We start from the raw sequence: 20602 nt of genomic DNA, 5'->3' as shown, positions 1-20602 counted from the left end.
CTTCCCAGACAAAGTGGGGCCCAAGTCCTTCCGTCTGGACGTGGAGTCAAGGCATCACTTTCAGGATAGGGTGGATGGAGTGAAGGGATGAGCCAAAGGGGTGACCTGATAGAGCATCTTAGGAAGAAGCTGAATACCAAACCCTGAGTGCCTACCCAGTAGTCTGGCAGTCTGGATGGGCCCAGCCAAGAGGGAGAGCATGGATGTAGGCCACCAGGCCAGAGGCTAAGGAGAGGAAACTCGAGAGAGACTTTGCCAAGAGCAGGTTTTGTGGTGGCTCCCAGGGATCTCCTGTGTTAGGGACTCTATGGGGTGCAGAGGGGCAGTTACAGACACTGTCATCACCCTGAGCATAGCCCCAGCCGTGCTCTTCAAAGGTGTTGCCACTCTACCAGGAACAGGGGAGAAAAGGGAAGAGTGGAGGCCCCCATGTGTTTCTAGAGCCATGAGGGGTGCCCTGGTCAGGAACCGTCCATTTGTAGCTCCTCTCCAGCATCACACACATACACCTCCTGAGAACTTAGCTGGATGCCTGAAGGAGGACTTCCCAAGGCTCAAAATTAAGCTAAAATTTGCTTCCAGAACCTTACCATATTCCTCTAATAAAGCCCCCGTAAAGGGTACCCAGCCATCTGGAGTATGCTTCTCTGGTTACGTTCACAAACCACATGTCTGGGACCAGAGCTCTGAAGGCAAACTGGCTCAAGTGGCCAAGTAGCCAATGAGAATTCCTGCCAGGGAGGACAGCTGAGCCAGCTGACAAGCTCTTTCACTTGGGACTGGCCAGACTTGCCAAACAAAGGCAGAGTCAATTCTGAAATCCTTCAGCAGGAAGTAAAACTTGCCTTTCTGCTGTCTTCACTCCAGAATATTCAGCTCTAATTCCTTCCTGGTAATAATGATAAGAAATCAAATCTAGTTAATGTATCCTTATCCTTTGAAGGATGGTGTTTGCTTCTCTGTCGAAGCCAACAACTGTACGCATGGGCAGACACACGTGCACATGCACAGGCCTGTGTACCCTGCATATGTGAAGACCGTGGAAGGCGTTCTGCTCTCCCAGAAAATGTTGGCTCATTGATTTTGTTATGAACATTTTCAGGTTGGCTCTTCTTTAATGAATTGCCATGGTCTAGACATTGAGAGATGTCAGTTCTGGGCCCACATTGGCTACCACCTAGCTGTTGACATGGCCCCTCTAGGCCTCAGTTTGCTCAGCTGTAAAGGGGCCCCTACGATCATGCATAGCTCTAACGTCCTCTCTTTTTAGCATTGACCTACAAATTGAGCAGGTGGAAGCCACCTGAGTTTAGAGCCGGAGCATTTTGTTTTCACCATGGAGGGAGGCATAAAGAGAATAAATAGAACAAGTGCCTTTAAAAATTCATGACTTAAAATACCCACCTGAGTTGAAAGGATGTTTCTGTCTGCACATCTATAGGAGCTAGTTAATGCTGGTAAACTCGATAGAGAAAACGTTGACCTACTGTTTAACATGGGGGTCTCCTGGGTCCTGTCTCCTTGTCTCCTTTATCCAGTCACAATTGGACATCTGGAGGAAAATCCACTAAGTGATATGCTTACATCTTTTTATTTGCGAATCATAAACTCCTGTGATGAATTTTTTACCGTCACATTTTGCTACAGACTTGCCCAGTCTGCCTTCTCAGTTCTCACTTCCCTGTCTTCCTGTTGCATTAAAAGAAAAATTCATCATAGGCTCAGGTGTAATTCTTTATTAATCATTTGGGAGGTGGTCTAGAGCTACAGGGAACCCTGGCCCTGATTTTTGTTTAGAATTACCTTAAAAAACATCTTATTTGAAAATGTGGCATCAATTCTCAACTAAGGAGGCAAGAAGTCTAAGTTTAAGGGACTCAGAGAATGAAGTCAGTCCGGTGGTGGTGGGGGGAACAAAAGACAACCTGTAAAGCTACTCTGCTAATGATAAGCAAAGTAGGCACCTCGCCAGCATTGATCAAGCATGGTGGATGCAAGACAGACAGCTCACAAACCGTCCCTTCCTTTCCAAACCGCCCCACCTGCCACCACAACTGCCAGGGCTCCCAGCAGAACCTCACACCTCTGCCTCCTTCCTCTACCACATTCAAGCACACACTTGCCGTAACCACACTTTTCACACGCTGTCTGCCAGCACAACACCCCTTCCTTTCTCTCTCGGTGCCCCTCCGCTCCGCCCTGTCACATTTCATGTGTCTGCCACATGCCAAATCTGACACAACACTAAGGGTTTTTCTCTCTGCACAGCAATCTTGGAAAATATGATGCCTTATAATTGTCTTTTTTTATTTGGGGCCCTGTGGTTTGAGACGAGGTCACTGGGGAAATGGCCTCAGCAAGAGGAGGCTCATATGAAATTGGTTATAAAAATTTTTGAACAGCAGGGCGTGAGGAAGATGTCCACGGGGCAGGCATTGTTGGGGCTTGGCTGGGAAGAATTAGGCCACGGGGTGTTGGCAGTTTCGTGAATAAGAAATTACTCTGATCCTGAGGTAAAGGAAGGTTAATTGGCAGAGTGTCAATGATAACTTCATTAGGTAAACACACATCTGTCCCCGGTCTAATTTATACCCAGACAGAGAAGGGAGGAAGAAAAAGGAAGGAGTCAGGGTGGAGAGCTAGAAGGGGCTGGCAAAGGGGAAAGAGGAGCGTAAGATCTGAGAGCCAGAAACACATCCATCTGGTGGAGGGCCTGTCTGCAGTATGCAAGGCGAGGTGCCCCTTAGAGCATCTTTCTTCTTTTTTTTTTAATAATAAAGTTTGTACTCATGTAGACAGTACAGAAAAATATTAAAGAAGTGAACACACACATACTTACACACACCCGTGATCCTACTAGTCAGCGATCACCACTATAAACTTTCTTTCTAGTCTTTTTCTTTGTCTCTATATATTGTAACATAGTTGAGCTCATAATGTAGCTGCAATTTGATACTCGTTTTTTTTTTTTTTTTTTTTTGGAGCTTTAACATACTGCGGTTCCCTGTGCTTTTGTCAACTCTGTGTGTGGTTTATGGCCACGTGATGGTTTGTCTTGTGGATTCCCTCTGGCAGGATGGACTCTTCACAGTGGTTAAGAGCTTGCTTGCCTGTGGGTCACACAGCCCTCCACCATATTTAAGAGCCTGGTGACTTTGGGAAATGACTTCATCTCTTGAAGCCTCAATAAGTTCATCTACAAAATGGGCATCATAATATCACTACCTATAGAGTTGTCACGAGAGTTAAACGAGGCAGTGCTGACTGACTCCCTCTGCTTAGGAAACCATCTCCTCCTGAGAGGGAGGTAATATTATTGCCATTTTACAGATGAAGTCGCTTGCCCAGTGTCCACGGCCAGTAACTGAAAGAGCCAGGCCTTGTAGCGAGCATGGGATTCTGAATCCCCACCTCTTGCCCACCGTGCTGCGCTGCTTACTCGGGGTAACCCAGCCAAGTCACCCACCTAGTAAAGAGCAGAGCTGAAATCTCATTGAATCCAGAGCTTACATGCTGTGATGCCCCCTGAGAAAGTTCCTTGTGGGTCTCACATTCTCTAGGTTTTACTTAAAACCATTTCTTCCCGTGCCCGGTACTACATCAGGCACTGGTGGGTCGGAGCCGGGCATGGGTGGGGGCTTTTGCTGGTCCCTGTGGGAAAGTCACAGAGGTATGTTTTCAGAGTGCAGGAGAGAGTTCATGGAGCTTTTTTAAAATCACAAGTATATGATGCCCAGAGAGGGCCAGGAGAAGTATCAGCAGCGACATGGGTTATATGCTCATACCCTCCCCATTTCCATCTTTCCGTAATGATTTTGATACTGAGATGGTTCTCTCCTTGCCTTTGGCCGCCCTCTCCCCTGTCCAAGAATGGTGTCCAAGAATTGTGCCCTGGCTGGATTCTCGGCCCCTGAATCATTTGCCAAGTCCAGCCTGACCATCTTCCTACAGTCAATCCAGGTTGAGCAAGGAGATGCCCTGGAACCAGTTCAGGGATGAATGCCATTGATTGCATTGCTGCCTCGTCACCTACAGCGTGACAGGGTGTGAGAGAAAAATAAATAGTGGCTGATATGCAAAAACCACCATCTCTGTTTCCAGGATACAGCTGGTCTGTGGGGGGCCTCACAAATGGCCTGCTAGCCTCAGGGTGAAAAGGGCAGAAGGCTTCGAACCCTAACCCAGCTGCATGGGCCCCTCAGCCTGCATTTTGTTGAAGGTCCCACATCCAGAGCAGATCTGATTTAGAGCCGTCCCAGCAACTCTTTCTGAATCGCTTGGTTATTCAGCAGATTAAATCTTAATTGCAAATGCGGTTTCAGCGTAGGAGTACCATTGTGCTTGCTGGTTTCAGGCCATTTTTGCTGAGCCCTGCTTTTTCCAGAAGGCTGTTACAAATTTAGAAAGGGGGAAATGATATTTCATTTGTCCATCAGAGTTTTGTTTTGCAGACTGAATTTATTTTAGCATTTGTTTAAAGGTGCCAAAATCTGACATCCCTGGAGAGAGAATTGCTCAATTTTTTGGAGCGCTTCTCTGGACTGTCCAAACTACATCTAGAAAACAATGTCTGTGGTCCTTATGTGAGAGACTCAGCTTGCCAACAATCTCATGTGGTATCATTTCAATTAATTTTTCAGAGACCCAAGAAGCCACCTCCTCCATCCGCTCCTGTTATCAAGCAAGGGGCAGGTAATGTACCTTTCAGTTCTGTCAACACGATGTGCATCTCTCTCTCTGCGTATATTTACAGCGTCCTTGGGAGAGCTCAAGATTCTTAGATTCAAATGCCACAGATTGCCAAATTGGGAAGTTACGATTTGGTCTCAACAGGCAGGTTTTAAATATACTGCTGTTTTTCCTAAAAAATAAACGTATCATTAAGATGTATCACTGATACAGCAAAAAAATCCAGCCTCCCAAAGAGAATGACCTGAAAGACTTTGCCTTGGAATAAACCAGTTTTGTTTGCTTTGTTTTTATTTTCTTAATAAACCACTTTTGAGGAGAGAAGAACTAAAATGGTCCTTCTTTGCCTGTGCCTGCCTGATCGAAGGTCAGCTTGGGGAGGATTGCTTCCCACGGGCTGTAGCATCACCATGCGTGCATAGTGGTGCTGAATTTTCAGTGTCTGTCCCGTGTGGTTAACCAAAATTTGTACTTACTTCACTTACCCTCCAACAAAAAAATGTTTTTCTAGCGATACTTTTCCTCATGATTCTTGTTAATGTGGAAAAGAGCCCAATTCACTTTTTCTGTGTAGTTCAGATGTTAAGGTTGAACAATATAGGAAGAATTGATGTTTTTGGACAATTGGTAACTCACTGCACACTGGATTCTCATACACAAAGATGATAATTCATATTTCCCAATAGAACTCCTCTTTGTAATTGTTAAAAGCTAATTATGGGGAGAAATTCCTCCATGAATAACTAGTTAAGTGGCATTTAAAAAAATTAATAACTAAAACAGAAGAAGAGTAGAGGTATTTTTAGTTCTACACATTCATAATTGTGATAGTTCTATAACATTTAAAGTATGAATAAATTTCCAGATTGGTTTATTCACAGATTTATTAAGGAGTGATTTTTTTAAAGTTCTTTTGGCCCAACAAGTTGGAGGGAAAATTAGCTTGACCCCAAATTCCTTTCTCATTCCCTTCAGCATAGTTGAGAATTATAGAGATTAAGCCCTGAAATAGGATGTTAATTACATCTTCTGCTCCGCCCCCATCCTTGTTTGCATTGAGCAGTTTAATTTTGCCACCTAGTGGTTCTGGCCAGATAAATATCTTATTGTGCTGAAATTAAAGCTGGATATGTATTTGCTTTTCTCTGAAGACCCTTTTCCCTAGAGGCCGTGGTGAACCATTAGAGACCAAGGAGAGGAATCGAGTGGTCCAAGGCTCAGGTAGCCTAGAATGTAACTAGGATGGGATTCTTCATGGCAGTAGGATTGTCAATTTCTTCTGTGCCTCAGTAAAGATGCTGAACTTCGTTAGCATTAGGAGACTAGACTGCAGCATGCTAGGCAAATTCTTACCCTTTAAAACAATTTTACCAAAGGTTATGCTGAATCTCTGTGGGGTAAATCAAGATGGCATTTGATCTTCCTAGATTACTGCTACAGCTCATTCATCCTGCTGAATGATCTTGGGAACTGCTTTGTGACAGGAAGGTAGATATTTGTATTTTCCCCATCACCAATTTTCCTCGTGTTTGATTATTTGACAAAAATAGTCAGATATGGAATTGACAGAAATCAGGTACAGTGTTTAATTTCTAGTGATTCATTAGGGAGATTTAGGTAAAGTGCCTGTTCAGTGAGTTTTTTGTAAGTTTTCTTGGCCTCTGATGCTGCGTAAGTGAGATTTTAGTACCAAACACCCATCTGTAGGGCTGTTCAGGTAAAGAGTTTGTCAAACACTCAACCACGTCCCTAAGTTAGGGGAGAACTTGTGATTGGTTTTGTGCTTTAGCTCTTTTCCAAGTTCTCTGAGGCCACTGGCACTGATGAAGACCCCAGGTGAGGGAGCAGCTGCGGTCCACGTGGGTGAAGAGGACGTGCTAATTGGTACATTTGGAAAAGTGTAATGCTTGAGGAATTCAGACGCTAATAGAAAGGACTTAGGGAGAACCACCATATCTTCTCTGCACATCCCTCCACTTAAAAATATATTCTAGTTATTACTGCTGCCTAACAGACTGCCCCAAATTTGGTGGCATAAAACAACATTCTTCTTATGCCCACAGATTCTGTGGGTCAAGAGTTTTGAACAGGGCATGGCTGGGATGTCTTGTCTCTCTGCTCCATGATGTCAGGGACTTCAGCTGGGAATGCTGGACCAGCACAGAGAGGCTGGAGGATCTGCTTCAGAGATGACTGCTTCACTCACATATCTGGCTCCTCTTGGCAGAGGTAGCTGGAAGACTGGCTCATCTAGGGCTATATGCCAGAGCATCTCGTGGGACCTCTCTAGCATGGTGGCCTCAGGGTAGTTGACTTCTTACATGGAGGTTCAGTATTCCAGCAAAAAAAAAAAAAAAAAGCATAAGCTACATGGCCTTTTATGACCTACACTCAGATATTATCTGGTATCACATGGGCCACTGGTTGAAGTGGTCACGAGCCCACCCACATTCCAAGCAAAGAGACATAGAGCTCACCTCCTAATGGGAGGGGTAGCTAACAACTCAAGGCCATATTTTAAAACTGCTACAAAATGGAATCCAGGTCCCTGTGAAATTCCTTTTTATTTGTAGAACACAATATCCAGTGACTTCTTATTTGCGTATTTTAATGACTGACTTATTTATCCACATCCCCACCCACACCCAGTGATTTCCTGTGACTATTTTGATACCTAAGAAAGTCAGATTGAAATATCAGAAAATAGTGGTGGTGTTCTTATAAATTAAGGATGTATAGGCAGGCAGACTTAATGATGTAGGCCAGAAATGGCTTCTGCTCTGTTTCTAAGCAGCTTATGTTTGCCAGGTAACACCAGCACCCAGCTTAGGGGAGAAAAAACTGTTGACTTTTCTGTACCTGATAAATATTTGAAATGCTAGTATGTCTAATAAACACATAGAGAAAGCATTTTCTGATGACTTATCTTTTCCCCACTAGGTACCACTGAGAGAAAACATGAAATTAAAAAGATACCTCCTGAAAGACCAGAAACGCTTCCAAACAGAACAGAAGAAAAAGGTATGAAATCACGTCTTTACTGGCACTTCGAGAAGAGCAAGAGACAAAGCTGTCTGTCACAGCGCTAGTCTGGATTACTCACAGAATTTGCTTTTTCTTTGGAATATGGTGATTATGATTTTGTTTCAGTTGCTATTAAATATCCTGTTTCTGAGGAAATAGGAGAGAAGGTTATGTGGCACTTCTTTGGGTCGGAGTTTCTCATCAAATGAAAAACAGCCAGCCCAGTCACTTAATGCATTGGGGCCCTTCCATTCCAATCTTCCTGTCATCACCGCCCTTCCTCACCAGCAGCATCCTGAGGTGAGGATGCCGACTGTAAGTTCCTTGAGGGCCCGGAGGTATTTGCCGTAGTTTCCATCCTGCCCTCTCCCATGCCTAGTGCCCCAGGGTGCTCATTAACTGTTGACAGATAGACATGGCTTAGAGAAATTCCCATCCAGACAAATGAAAGCTCTCTTCCTCAGTCACTGCTTGGACCCTTGACTTTAGCTACTATTTTATGGACACATGTCCTTGGTCAAAAATGTTGGGAGGAGGAGGACATGGCAAAACTAGGAAAAACAGCTCAGTGCCTGCAGTCCCCTGAAGGTGGTTAGAAATGTCATTTGCAGAGAAGTAACTTAACATGTCTCATTCAGTCCATTTCCCAAATGTGACTCTTACCGTTCTGGGTGTCTTTCCCAAAGAAATCTGCATGCTGTGGAAGGACTCATTTTATTAGGTGTCTAAGATTTGATTGATCCCACATTTTATGAGGAAAGTGCGATGTTATTATTATGAAGAGGAGGCAGAGCAAATTCCGTTTTAAAAAGCACTTATTTGTAAGTCACAAGAGAAATGCTGAATTAATGAATGTAATTATTTGGAGGTGCTCCTGGGTGGCCTCATGAAATTTTATTGTGAAATTTAATATTTTTTATCAGCCTGCCAGAAGTTTTACCAACATTGGGAGCTCTTAAGAAGTTATACCTCTTTCTTTCACAGGGAACAGTTAAAACTTGAGTTATGAAACCTCATTGTGAAGGCCTGCTCTGTGTCACAGACAAATGAAAAAAATAGCCATTAAGTATGCACCCTACCAATAGCTCTTTGATAAAAGTGTGTGTTGTGACATAGCCAAACACTGCCTCCTGTCCTCGTGGAGGACACGTGGCTGGTTTCTGGCTAATAGCCAGGCTCTGTGATGAGGACACTTCCTGCTCTGTTTCATGCTGACTAACATATGGGTTTGGCTTGTGGGTGAACACCCACCCTAGTTGGCTGGCCAAGTAGTCACACACTTCTGGTTCCTTCCCCTTCCGTATTCCTTGTTCTGTGTCACAGTGGGTCAGGAAGGTTGAAGCCCTTGTCAAAAGCAACAGGGAAGCCAGAAAACCAGCCCCACCCTGAGTCTTAGCCTCCCTGTTAGGTGGGCATGAACCTTCTCTCCTACCCGTTCTGGAGGCTGCTGGAGCTCCCGTCCCTCCCAGCAGGAGGAATCTCCCCTGCTTTGCCTTTCAGCCAAGCCCTTCCTCCTCTGCTCCCTGTGGACTGCTAAATGAGTTCCCAGAACTCCTGGATGGAGCATATTCCCCTACCAAGATATTGTGGGGATGAGCACAGTGATATCTGTACAATACCTGATGGGCTTTTTAAAGCTTTGCCAATTGGCCTGGGCACCCAAACAATATGAGCTTGTAATTGCAAGTAAAATGTGTTCAGAGTTCCAGTTTACAAATAAACATAGGAACCTGCTGTCCTCTGCTGGGCAGCTCTCTGCAGTTCCATCTTTATAAAGAAGAAGGTGGATGCATGCTTTTTACACCATGCACGGGGCAAGGCTAATCGGAGACAGAAAACGTGAAGCTGTCACTGAATGCTGCCCAGCTGGACCACCAGATCTGGCTTTAACTTCATACTAATAGCTCTGACTCCAAAAACTCATGGACGCCAAATACCTGTGAAGTCCCAGTTTACCTTCCAAGTTAAAACTGCACAAAAGGAATCCAGAACTAGTTATTGTTCCCTGAAATGCTCCCCTTTTTATTGGCTCACAGCCCTTTACACAGGCCAACCTGAGAGGTGTCAGGCCTCTTTCCTTCCCATGCCTGGCAGGTCCTGTGGGTCTTTACCAAACCTCAACAATTTGCTGAGCACCTGCTGTGTGCCAGGCACCATGCAGGGTTCCAGGGAGATGACCAGACATGGGCCCTGCCCTTTGGGGCTTCCAGCCTACAGGCTGTGCCAAGCATGCAGACTCCCAGAAAGTCTCCAAGTGGGGCCTATTTATAAAGGACTATTCTTCACAGCTCAGGTGAGGAAATAAGAAAGTCTGCCTTTGATGGTGGGTCCAGCTGTTGAGAAGGGAACGTGATAGTGTCACATTTTGGCCAGGCCTGATGAGTATGCCTGATGAAGGACGAGTAGGAGTTTGCTGAGGATGGGCAGTGGCCAGAAGGGCCCTCCAGGCAGAGGGACCAGCATGAGCAAAGGTGAACAGTGAGCTGAGGCTCTGTAGGGCTTTTTCTAACTTGACAAAGAATACATGATGCTCTTCGCCTTCCAACTTCACCTTCACAAGTGGCATCAGTGATTTTTTTTTAAGGAGGAAACAAGTGATCTGCACTGAAGTACTGTCACTTACACTACATCTGTCTGTCGTCTTTATGCTTTTTCGAACAATGACTTAAAGAAAGACCAGAGAGAGAGCCAAAACTGGACTTACAGAAGCCTTCTGTCCCTGCCATACCGCCAAAAAAGCCACGGCCACCCAAGACCAATTCTCTCAGCAGACCGGGCGCGCTGCCCCCGAGGAGGCCCGAACGACCAGTGGGTCCCATGACCCACACCAGGTACTGTTCTGCTCTCGATGCTGGGGGTGGGTAGGGGGTGGCCACAGGACACGGGAGAGAGGTCTTGAGTGCAGCCAGCTGAGGGAGGAAGCATAAAGCTGCCCTCTTCCACCTTCTGGCAATGCTCTCTGAGGACTCCAGCCACTTCAGTCCTTGCTCCTGTGCTTGGGCGGAAGTGGGTGCCAGGCTGGGAGGTACAGCGTGGGTTTCAGGATTAGCAGGTGAGGGTCAGGTACCCAACATCCAGGTGCTGCTCACACACAGGGATTTTTCCTGTGCTTTATTAGAGCAAGGCCAACTGCCCTTCAGACTGGAAATTCAGGTGGCCTGCCCACCTTCATCCCCTGGGTGTCCTGCTGGCCTCAGGTACGCACGTCTCAATGGCAGCTCCATCCCCTGACCCTCTCCCTGCTCTGTGGTGCCCCCTTCCACACCCCCAGCCTCCTCCTGCCCTTGACTGCACAGCCCTGTCGTGGAACACAGGACCAAGCATGGCAAATATTGTCTTAGAGTACATGTCTCTGAACTCTGACCCTCAAAGCCAAGGGACATGCTTTTTCAAGCACTCATTCTGAGATGTGCCTGGCAAAACTCAAATTTGTTCGCAGGCTGATTAGATGCATGTGTTAGTAATGTGAAATCAGAGTTGGGCATTGTGCCTGCCAGACCTGAGATGCCCACCATGGAGCAAGAACTGTCGAGTTCTCTCCACAAGTTCATTGCCAGAACTTTGTGCCATTACATGTATATTATAGGTCTTACTAATACACCAGGGCAAGTCAGTGACCTGGAGGTCTTTATGTGTACCTGTCAACACACAGTCACTCACTGGATTTTTGTTACTTTGAGCTAAGTTTGCGTGGTGAGGGTCCATCAGGCTTCAGTGTCCTCGAGTTGGGGTCAGACAGGCTTCTGGGTTCACGTCTCACCCCACTCATAGGAGTGCCTACCTCAGCAAGTCACTGCCCCATTCACATCGCTTTCTCCATCTGTAAACTGAGGATGGTAATGGAACGCACCTTGGAAGGAATGGGATAATTCCCAGGTATGTAGCCTCCTGCCTGTGAATCAACATTACTGTCATTGTCATTTTTATTATCACCTGTCAAACTGGGCATACTGCAGTAAGACAAAAATACCTCATTTACTTTTTAGGACATTTTTTTAAATTGTGGTAAAATACATATACCATAAAATTTACCACGTTAACCATTTGTAAGTATACATTAAGTGGCATTAAGTACGTTCACATTGTTGTACTACCATCATCACCATCCATCCCTAGAACTCTTTTCATCTTGCAAAGCTGAAACTCCATACCCCTTAAACACTAACTCCCCACTCCCTGCCCCCATAGCCCCCTGGCAACCACCCTTCTACTTTCTGTGTCTATGAATCTGACTACTCTAGGTGCCTCATATAAGTGGAATCATACGGTATTTGTCTTTTTGTGACTGGCTTATTTCACTTAATATGATGTCCTCAAGTTTCGTCCATATTGTAGCATGACTCCTACTACACCTACTACAGAAATAACACACCCCTGCCCAAATAAGGGGCAAGTAGCCATGTGAGTGGTTGCCACATGAGTGGCTGAGAGAGGTCATAATCGCAGCCAGCCATTGTGGACGTGCATATGCCTGTGTGTGGGAGGCTGGCTGCCCAGCAGAGCAGACAGCTGCGGTTAGCTCGGGTGCGTGTGAACCCATCGGAGCAGCATCTGGTTCGCCTGTGCCATTCTGCTGGTGTTTCCCAAGGTCCAGTCAAACAACTGCCGCCTTATGACAGTCCCTGGGGAAGCAAATAGGACCAGGGCCACTGTTGAATTGATCAGGCTCCTGCATGTTGTGCCCCCTTCTACTGATTGATAGCAGAAAGCTGTTTGCACATGCGTGTGACAGAGTCACTTTACAGCCCTGATGACCTTGTTACCTCACAAACACAGCTTCTTTTACCTGCCACACAAGAGAGAGACCGAGATAGAAACAAGAATGCCAAGCTTATGGCAAGGAAGGAGTTATATCAAGAGGTAGCCAGATGAGGAGATGGGAGTTCATTAGAACTCAGATCCACCTCCTCAAAGGAAAAAAGGTGTGGGGTTTTATTTGAGGTTTTAGGTAGGGGAAGGGGAACATGTGGCCTTGCAGGTCAGAGCTCTCCCACCAGCCTGCATTTGGCCTTGCGAGGCTGCTTGCAGAAAGGGGAATGGCAAGATAAGGGAATCTGCAGGTGGGTGTCCTTGGTTGTCTGCCTCCGTGGTGGATGGTGGATTCTGGTGTCAGAAAACTGAGGAGTTGGGGTCTAGGAAGCTTCAGCTTCTTGATAGTCTCTGGATATCAGTTTCCCTGTAATAAAACTTCAAAGGGCCTGTAACTAGCCAAAATGTTAGCATGAGGCCACCTGGGCTCTAACAATTTATAACTTCTATTTGCCCTCTGAAGTTCAGGGACACAAAGGTTTAAAAAACCAATATTTACATATGAATGTAACTTAGAGAAGCAGGGGAAGGGGATCAGTGCTTTTGGTTTTAACCACATATATGCTGGGTTTAATGTAGGGGAACCGATATCAGGGCTAGTATCAATTCTGGTCGTCTTCCAGGGACTACAGACATTTTGATTGTCAATAACAGTTTCCAGAATATTCCTGCTGCTCTCTCTAATGATCTGATCTGAAGAGAAATGGAATTCTGATGGCTTCTTTGCCTTCGAAGGTTGCTGTCAGCCATCTCATTATGGGATAGGTACAGGCTTTGCAAGCCATCCACTAGACCTGCACACAAGGGGGAAGAAAATTTTAGCTGCTGACCCTCTGGGCTCACAGAGGCCCCATTAACCTCCTGTCTCTGCTTGGCTCTTCTTTCCCTCCGGCTCTCCCAACATCCAGTTGTCAGTTAGAAGTACAGGCCACTGAGGAAGATGCAAGAGAGGGATTTGTACAGAAGCCAGTGAGAAATGTAACTGTTCTTCACACTGAGTGTGGCTTTTGAGCAGCCTGGGAGAAGGTGGGCAGCCCTCGGCCTCCCACTCCCCTCTGCACCCAGGCTGCCCAGACTCTAGGGCACTGGTTTGCAGAAAGGGGAGAAGGAGGAAAGCCCTGGGCTTCTTTCCTGACAATTGTAGGAAGTGGCAGGCCTGGGCAAGGTTGGCAGTGTTTGAGGAGCCGGTATCTGCTATGGCCACCTGCTCAGCCAGGTGAAGGGAGGACTCTAACTGGGTGGTTCTCAAACTTGAGTGTGCATCGGAATCACCTGGAGAACTTGTTCAAACAGATTGCTGGGCCACAGCCCCACAGTTGCTGACTCAGTAGGTCTGGGATGGGCCTGGGAATTTACATTTCTAACAAGCTCCCGGAGGATACCGATGCTACTGGCCCACATCCTCACTGTTAGAACCCCTAGTCTAGGTGCTCCCACGTTTTTGACAGTGCCCCTCTCCTTCCCTGACTGCCTCTCATGCACCTGTTAATGCTCCCTGACTTCAGAGCCCAGTTAGCATGCCCCTCTCCTGGAATCCTTCCCTTATCTCTCGCGATTGCTCTCTCCTCCAAATGCCTGACACCCCGTGTTTAGCCTAGTACAGGGCCCCATGCTGTGCCACTTGGGATGCTCACACCCCCGGACTCCTTTACCAGATTTAAAGCAGATCAAGAGTGTGTTTTGTCATCTCCACATGCTTTACAGCGTTGAGCATATGGTAGTGGCTCATTTAACACACTTGTTGAATGCCATGGTTCCTGAAAAGGGGGGGAGGTGCCAGTGCTTACATTTTGTTCACTTCTGCCTCTCCTGTCATCCTTCCCAGCCCCTGTACGAGCTCTGTAGCATGTGTCTTATGTTCTGAGTCACCTAGTGTGCCATGGATTTCAAAATAATTTAAGATCAAAGAAAGGCTTATTGTTTCTCAGTACTTCATGCACTTCATATTTTTTGCTAAGCATTTACATTGGACAACCAACCCATATGTTGGTTTAACAGAACTTGTTTTGTTCTGCCAAATTAGCTGAGGTAGGAATGTTAATGTCATTCAAACAGTTTTGTGTCAGTGGTCCTCCAGAGAAAGGATATTGTCTGCTGTGCGAATCCAAATCGTTGCCAGGATTTACCTGACCAGATGGATAGATGGACGAATGGTTGAACACACGGACACACAGTCATTGTTTGCCGTTCTTGTTGGGAGCTAGGCATTGCCACTCTAGCTGTAGTGTCTGGGCTCAAGCTTCCTCTCACCAGCTGGAAAGCTCGCTGCCAAATGTGGCTTCCAGAAGAGATCGATTTCATTCTATTTAAACAGGAACTAGCATCTTTTAGAAAAATGAATATATAAGTTCAGGAAGAAGGAAGTCATTTTTAGATACAAAAATGTATTGAGGGACTATTGTGTACAAGGCACTGTTCTGGATCTTAGTAACGGTGGGGCTCAGTTGTGGCACATCACACTTTGCAGGAATCACATCTACAGGAACTAGAACACCAGTGTGCAGTTGTATGTCCAGTCTGAACAAGTGGAAGCATGCCATTGACATGCTTACCCATTGGTAAGAATGTTCTTCCAATTTCTAGAAAGCAGTTAAGATGGGCTTTTAACAGGAAAAAAAGACTTTTTCAAAAAAAAATTTAATACCAGAGTTGATGTAAAAATTGAATGATGATAGGAGATTCCCCTACCGTAAGTGCCTCCTTTGTTTGAAAATCAGCGCCCTGGGGATGCTTCAGTTGTTATTTCATAGTGCGCAGACAGGGTCTGCTTGTCTTATCCAGCCCACCACGTAACTGAGGCGGTTGTGGTGCAAAGACCAATCTATCTACCTCTGTTTTCACACTTGGGAAAATGGAGGTTCAAAGTATAGAACCTGCTCACTTGTTTTGATATTTGGTTATAAATATATTTCAAATGACAGAATATACCTAAACCTTTTTGTGTGTGTATATATACATACACACGAATATGTGATGTTATATGCCTAATAACGTGTATTATCAATTTAGCAAATTTGGGTTCAGAAATCTCCGTGAGAAGAGGTCCTGAAACTTGAGAGAAATGTCCAAAAGGAAAAAAAAAAATCCAAGGAAATGCTGGAGAGAAGCCGGCTGCCCCGAGCTCTAGTAATTGCGTGCAGCGGGAGGCAGCAAGCCAGAAACCTGAGGGGCAGAGCAGGTGTGTGCTTTCAAAGGAAAATAATCCCAATAGGGAAAGAGGTGGAAGCAAGCTGGCTAGACCACAACAGGTTTGTCAGTCCTCCCAAACACAGATACCTCCAAGTTGTAATAATTATTCTTTTTCTTTCTAAAGAACGGGGAGGCTAAAGCAGGACCTTTGTTGTGAGTTGCAAGGGAGCTTTGCCTGTTGTCTGCTACAACACAGAACAACCCATGCTTTCCAAGTGGAGGGGGCAGGTGACTGACGGGGGGGGAACAGGAGGGGCTGGTGTCCAGGGACCTCCAGTGATAAACAAGGAGTCTGGGATGGAGGGGAAGGAAGTGATGCTAAAAGGCATAAGGAGGTGAGGTGAATAAGGATGGAGTGGGAGAAGCTGATGGCCACAAGTATGAGATGCTGGTCAGAAAGAGGAGGTTGGTGCTCACAACCTCAGAGGTGGAGTCAGTCTGAAGACGAACATATCCACAGAGGGAGGGACCGTGAGTGTGGGTGACTGAAGCTGAATGAAGGTCATAAGGGCTGAAGGGACCAGGGGAAGGAGGGACCGGCATAGGGGATGGATTGCTCACATGGGTGTCATAGGCTCAGGAAGATGGGAAGAGCTAATGTGAGGTGAGGTGGATGTTCTAGAAGCCAGTGTCCTCCCAGGTGGATGTCAGTATGTTCTAGGAGTTGATGACACTCAGTGATAAGAAGGGTTCAATAGTCAGGGTGGTAGTGGGCCGTTCAGTGAGGCGGTTCTGCATGTGAGGGAGCTGGTTACCATGGCTCAAGCATCGCAGAGGACACTGGCCATTGACTTTAGATATGAAAGCGTGTGTCAGAGGAGGAATCGCAGTGAGAAGATGGGCAGTTGGGTCTTGGACACCAGGCAGTGGGCCGGAGGCCTAGTGACTTCGCAGACGAGTGCCACTTGGAGATGGCCTATTGCTTTAAATGTTAAACATGCCAGGTGGCTGTCCTGTGAATGGCTGGAGGCTATACTGCTGAGAGAACTGGAGCCTTGGAGTTGCAAAATTTTTATTTGTAATGAAGACAGAACCCTGGACTTCTGAGAAATACTGGGAGATAAGTGAGGTTGAGCTCTGAGACATTTCAGCTTGAGGCAAAGATTAAGTAAACATTTATATATCAAACATCTACTAAGTGCTTAGGGAGGGCAGATGTCTCTTGAGACCAACTTACCCACAGAGAAGTTAATTTTTCTTTGGATTTACACAGGCATCCTAGCTGCTTAAGCCCCTGGAGTTACAGCTTAGCAGGAAATAAGCTTTAAGGTCCTGACCTCTGTGAGGTGTCTGGCCCCCATACCCACCAAAAGAAGGCATTAAAAAAGACCTCTTGGCTCTTATTAGGTATAAACTAGTCAATCAAAAAAGAGGAAGAGAAAGATAGCTAGAGTGCATGGGCATGTTCCCTAAGTAGGCGGTAAAATGTGCACTTGGGTGGTCAGGATTTTGAGGAGTACTCAAGTATTCTGTATGTCTTTTAAAAGAGTCCTAGTGATGCATTGTGTGGTGTTTGAGTGTTTCCCTTCTTTTCTACAAGTCAGGACCCAGACATGTCTTTGGAGAATGCTGGAGAGAGATCTTGGCTAGAAATTACAGAGGTGGGTGTCATTGGCTCGTAGATGGTAGTTACAAGCATGGAACGGCTATAAGCACTCCAGGAAATTATGGAGAAGAAGGAGAGGCGAGAGTAGAGACAGCGGTGGGGAAATTTGTTATTTATAGGGTGGAGGAAGGACTAGGAGCCGTGGGAAAGGGTGGGTGGAGTGTGATGTCATGGAAGCTGGAAGAAGGGAGTGTGGAGCAGCCACTGATCAGTGGGTCTCACACTTGAGTGTGCATCACAGTCACCAGGGACTTGTTAAAATGCAGATCACTGCTCCCCAAGCAGTGGTCTAGTTTAGTGGGTCTGGGTTAAGGCCTAAGAATTTGCATTTGTGGCAAGCTCCCGGGGCTGCTGCTGCTGCAGGTTAGCTGACCATACTGTGAGAACACTCGCCAAAGCAAGAGCCAGGGAGACTGCAGGCCCCCCAGCTTGCTCACTAGTTGGCCCTTGAGAATCCCAGTCAAGGGTTTCTCTACAATGGTTGAGGGGTGAGAGACGGACTTGGGGTGAGTTGAAGAAAGAATGGGCAGGTGGCCAAGCATGTGTAGACTTGTCTTGTGAGAAACTTGGCTATGGTAAAAAGATGGAAAATGGGTACTAGATATGGATTCAGTGATGAGAGAGGAGCGTGTGTGTGTGTGTGTGTGTGTGTGTGTGTGTGTGTGTGTGTGTGGTATGTCCTTCATTCGTCTCGGATATTCATCCAGTGCCTGCATTTGGCCAGACCCTCTTCTAGGTGGTAGTTAACTATGGTAACCAGGCCAGACATGGTTCCTGCCCACCCATTGTTTACTTGGGCTTTGGAGCCAGGCACACAGAGTCAAAACCTCACCCCTCTACTTACTTTCCCTGTGATTTTGGGCAAGGTGCACACCACCCCAAGTCTACGTTTCCTCCTCAGCAGAATGGCACTGTGAAGCCTACCTTGCCCGTGTGGAGATTTAAACAAACCAGTACACCTAAGCTGCCTCGCTCCCTGCCTGGCACTTGAGAGGCACTCAACAAATCCATGCTTGCTTTTTTCCTCCCTTCAGAGAGCTCAGTGGGTGACCTGCGTGGGAGGGGGATGGCAAGCAGGTCATGCCTGGTAGCCCCGAGGGAGTGAGGAAATAAGGACACCCTCAGACAGCACATCAGGAGGTCTCTAGCAGGTGGAAGCTCGAGCAACCTCCCCTAGAAGCACCGAGAGAGTCAGGGGAAATCAGGACTGAGGGAGGGCAGTTGGTTTATGGAGCTTAGGAAGCCCATAGTGCCCACGGGAAAACACCTTGTCACACTGTGGGGATGGCTGCGTTATTTGCTGACCTCATTTCATTTGTGTGCATAACCTTCTCTCTTTACTTCTCTCCACCCACACCTAGAATGAATTTTATTCCCCGCAGCCAGGACCCACAGTAGGTGACAGGGCTTAGCCCCAGCCCAAACTGAGCCCCATTGATTCTCCTGCCAGTGATGGCCAGAATCTGGTGAGGAAACAGTGGGAGACATTAACACCTCACACGTGCACAGTGCTAATTGGTTCCTGTAACGCTTTTTCCATGGGCTATTTCTTTGAACATTCTTCCTCCAAGTGGCACCCCACAAACTTTTCTCAGAGTTGCGTGGTGATGAGTTCCCCCCTCCTCTGGGCATCTTTAAAGCTCCTTGCCCCTCTGAGATGCCCAGCCGTGGATTTGCAGATGAGGACTGTGGGTATTCTCATCCTTTTGCCTTGGGGGATTGTGGGCTTGTCGTGCCCTAGATGGGCTCTGGAGGGAGGCCTGTTTCCACACACACTTGCAGACTCTGCACAAAGAACAGAAATCTGGAGAGGAATTGAGCGGGCAATGTCCCATCACCTTCCAACGTGTCTTCATCAACTATAAATAGCCAAGCTTGTTTGTGCTCATCCAAACAAGGATGCAGTGCAGGAGGAGAGCTGCCAGGAAAACCACTCTGGTTCCCACTTCTTGCGCCCCTGGCCTTGCTCGAGCTGTTCCATATTTAAATGGGAAGTTCACAGTCAAAAGGTGCCTGTGATTCCTGGGACATTTTTGGCCACAGGGTGTGTATGTAGGGCCTCCACAGATAGCAGCAGGGCCTTTGGATCCACATTTCTGGGAAAGCGGGGGGAGGCTCCTCCTGCCCTCCTACTGATCAGCGAAGGAAACTGGGCTTATTATTTCTGTAATTTTGTCCTTTCCCCATGGAAAGATTCAACCTCCCTGGGCAGAACACTTCTGAAAGACTGGCTTGACATCTCCTACCTTCCCAGATAGGCAGAGCTGTCCTATAGTTGTTTATTTGAGAGAGAAAAAAATCTCTGGAAGCGTAAAACATGTGCATGTGGATGTTCATTTTGATTATTGCCATCCCAAGTGTGGTGGGCAAAGATAAGACTGGGCACCAGAAATCTTCCATCTGGTTTCAGCTCTGCCACCAATTAGCTATGTGGCCTTGGGCACATAACTCCTGCCCTTGGAGCACAGGACACTTGTCTGTAATGAAATGGGGGCTTGAGCTGGGTAATCTGTACCCAGTTTCAGTATTCAGAGCCTAAGTCTGAGATGTTTTGAGTGGGCAGCTAGGACAGCGGGGAGAGGATGTTCACTTCTGTTGGCCTTGCATCCTCTGTGCGAGATTGGACCAGGAAAAGGGAGGTGAACAATAGGATGTGGTGGTTTTACATTAGAAGGGAGTGATAAAACAAGGTTGTGGAGCTGGAGCAGGAAAGAAAGCAGGGTAACTCAAGTCGTTTCTCTAGGATCTTCACATTTGGCATCCTCCACCGTCCATATGAGTTGACAACTCCCACATGGGATGAAAGCTGGAAAAAAATAGAGGATGTGTGATGAGTACCTCGGTGGTTTCCTGAGCATAGGGGCTGGGACTTTTCTATTTTTTTCCTTTCCTTTTCTTCCCAGCTTTTTATTTTTCCCCTGTTACAATTTTTATGCAGTTATAGCCCAAACATTTACATTATGGTAATAGATCCTTCTGAGGGCGGGGAGGGGGCACTGCCAAAAAGAGTCATCATCTGGGCCTGGGATCTTTTGTTTGGTAGGATTTGGTGGATTCACTCTTTTTCCTTCATCCCCACTCACCTCCAGAATGGTTGTGGGGTCTTTTTGGTGTTTTGTTGTTGTTGTTGCTGCTCTTATTGCTGCTGTTTATTTATTTACTTGTTTGCTTGCTTTTGGCTTCCTGTGCACTTCGACACCTTTTCCAGGCCACATGTCTTGGCTTAACTGTCCCAACTTGGGCTAAATTGGGCTATGCCACTGACTGAGCTCATGTTCTCAAGGG

General features: G+C 46.6%; 1 protein-coding gene across 7 annotated transcripts in view; it reads left to right on the top strand.

Moving 5' to 3' along the window:
- SH3KBP1 (SH3 domain containing kinase binding protein 1) overlaps window positions 1–20602 on the top strand; it is a 314407-nt gene that overhangs the window by 252654 nt on the left and 41151 nt on the right. For all 7 annotated transcript variants that reach the window (XM_070502189.1, XM_070502186.1, XM_070502192.1 and 4 more), the window contains 3 exons: window positions 4641–4692; window positions 7630–7710; window positions 10385–10544. In XM_070502189.1, the coding sequence (XP_070358290.1) occupies window positions 4641–4692; window positions 7630–7710; window positions 10385–10544 (293 nt within the window). The remainder of the gene's footprint in view (window positions 1–4640; window positions 4693–7629; window positions 7711–10384; window positions 10545–20602) is intronic.

This window comes from Equus asinus, chromosome X (genome assembly GCF_041296235.1).
Source record: "Equus asinus isolate D_3611 breed Donkey chromosome X, EquAss-T2T_v2, whole genome shotgun sequence".
NCBI lineage: Eukaryota > Metazoa > Chordata > Mammalia > Perissodactyla > Equidae > Equus > Equus asinus.
The sequence above is the reverse complement of the archived record's forward strand: the minus strand, read 5'-3'. Positions and strand labels throughout refer to the sequence as shown.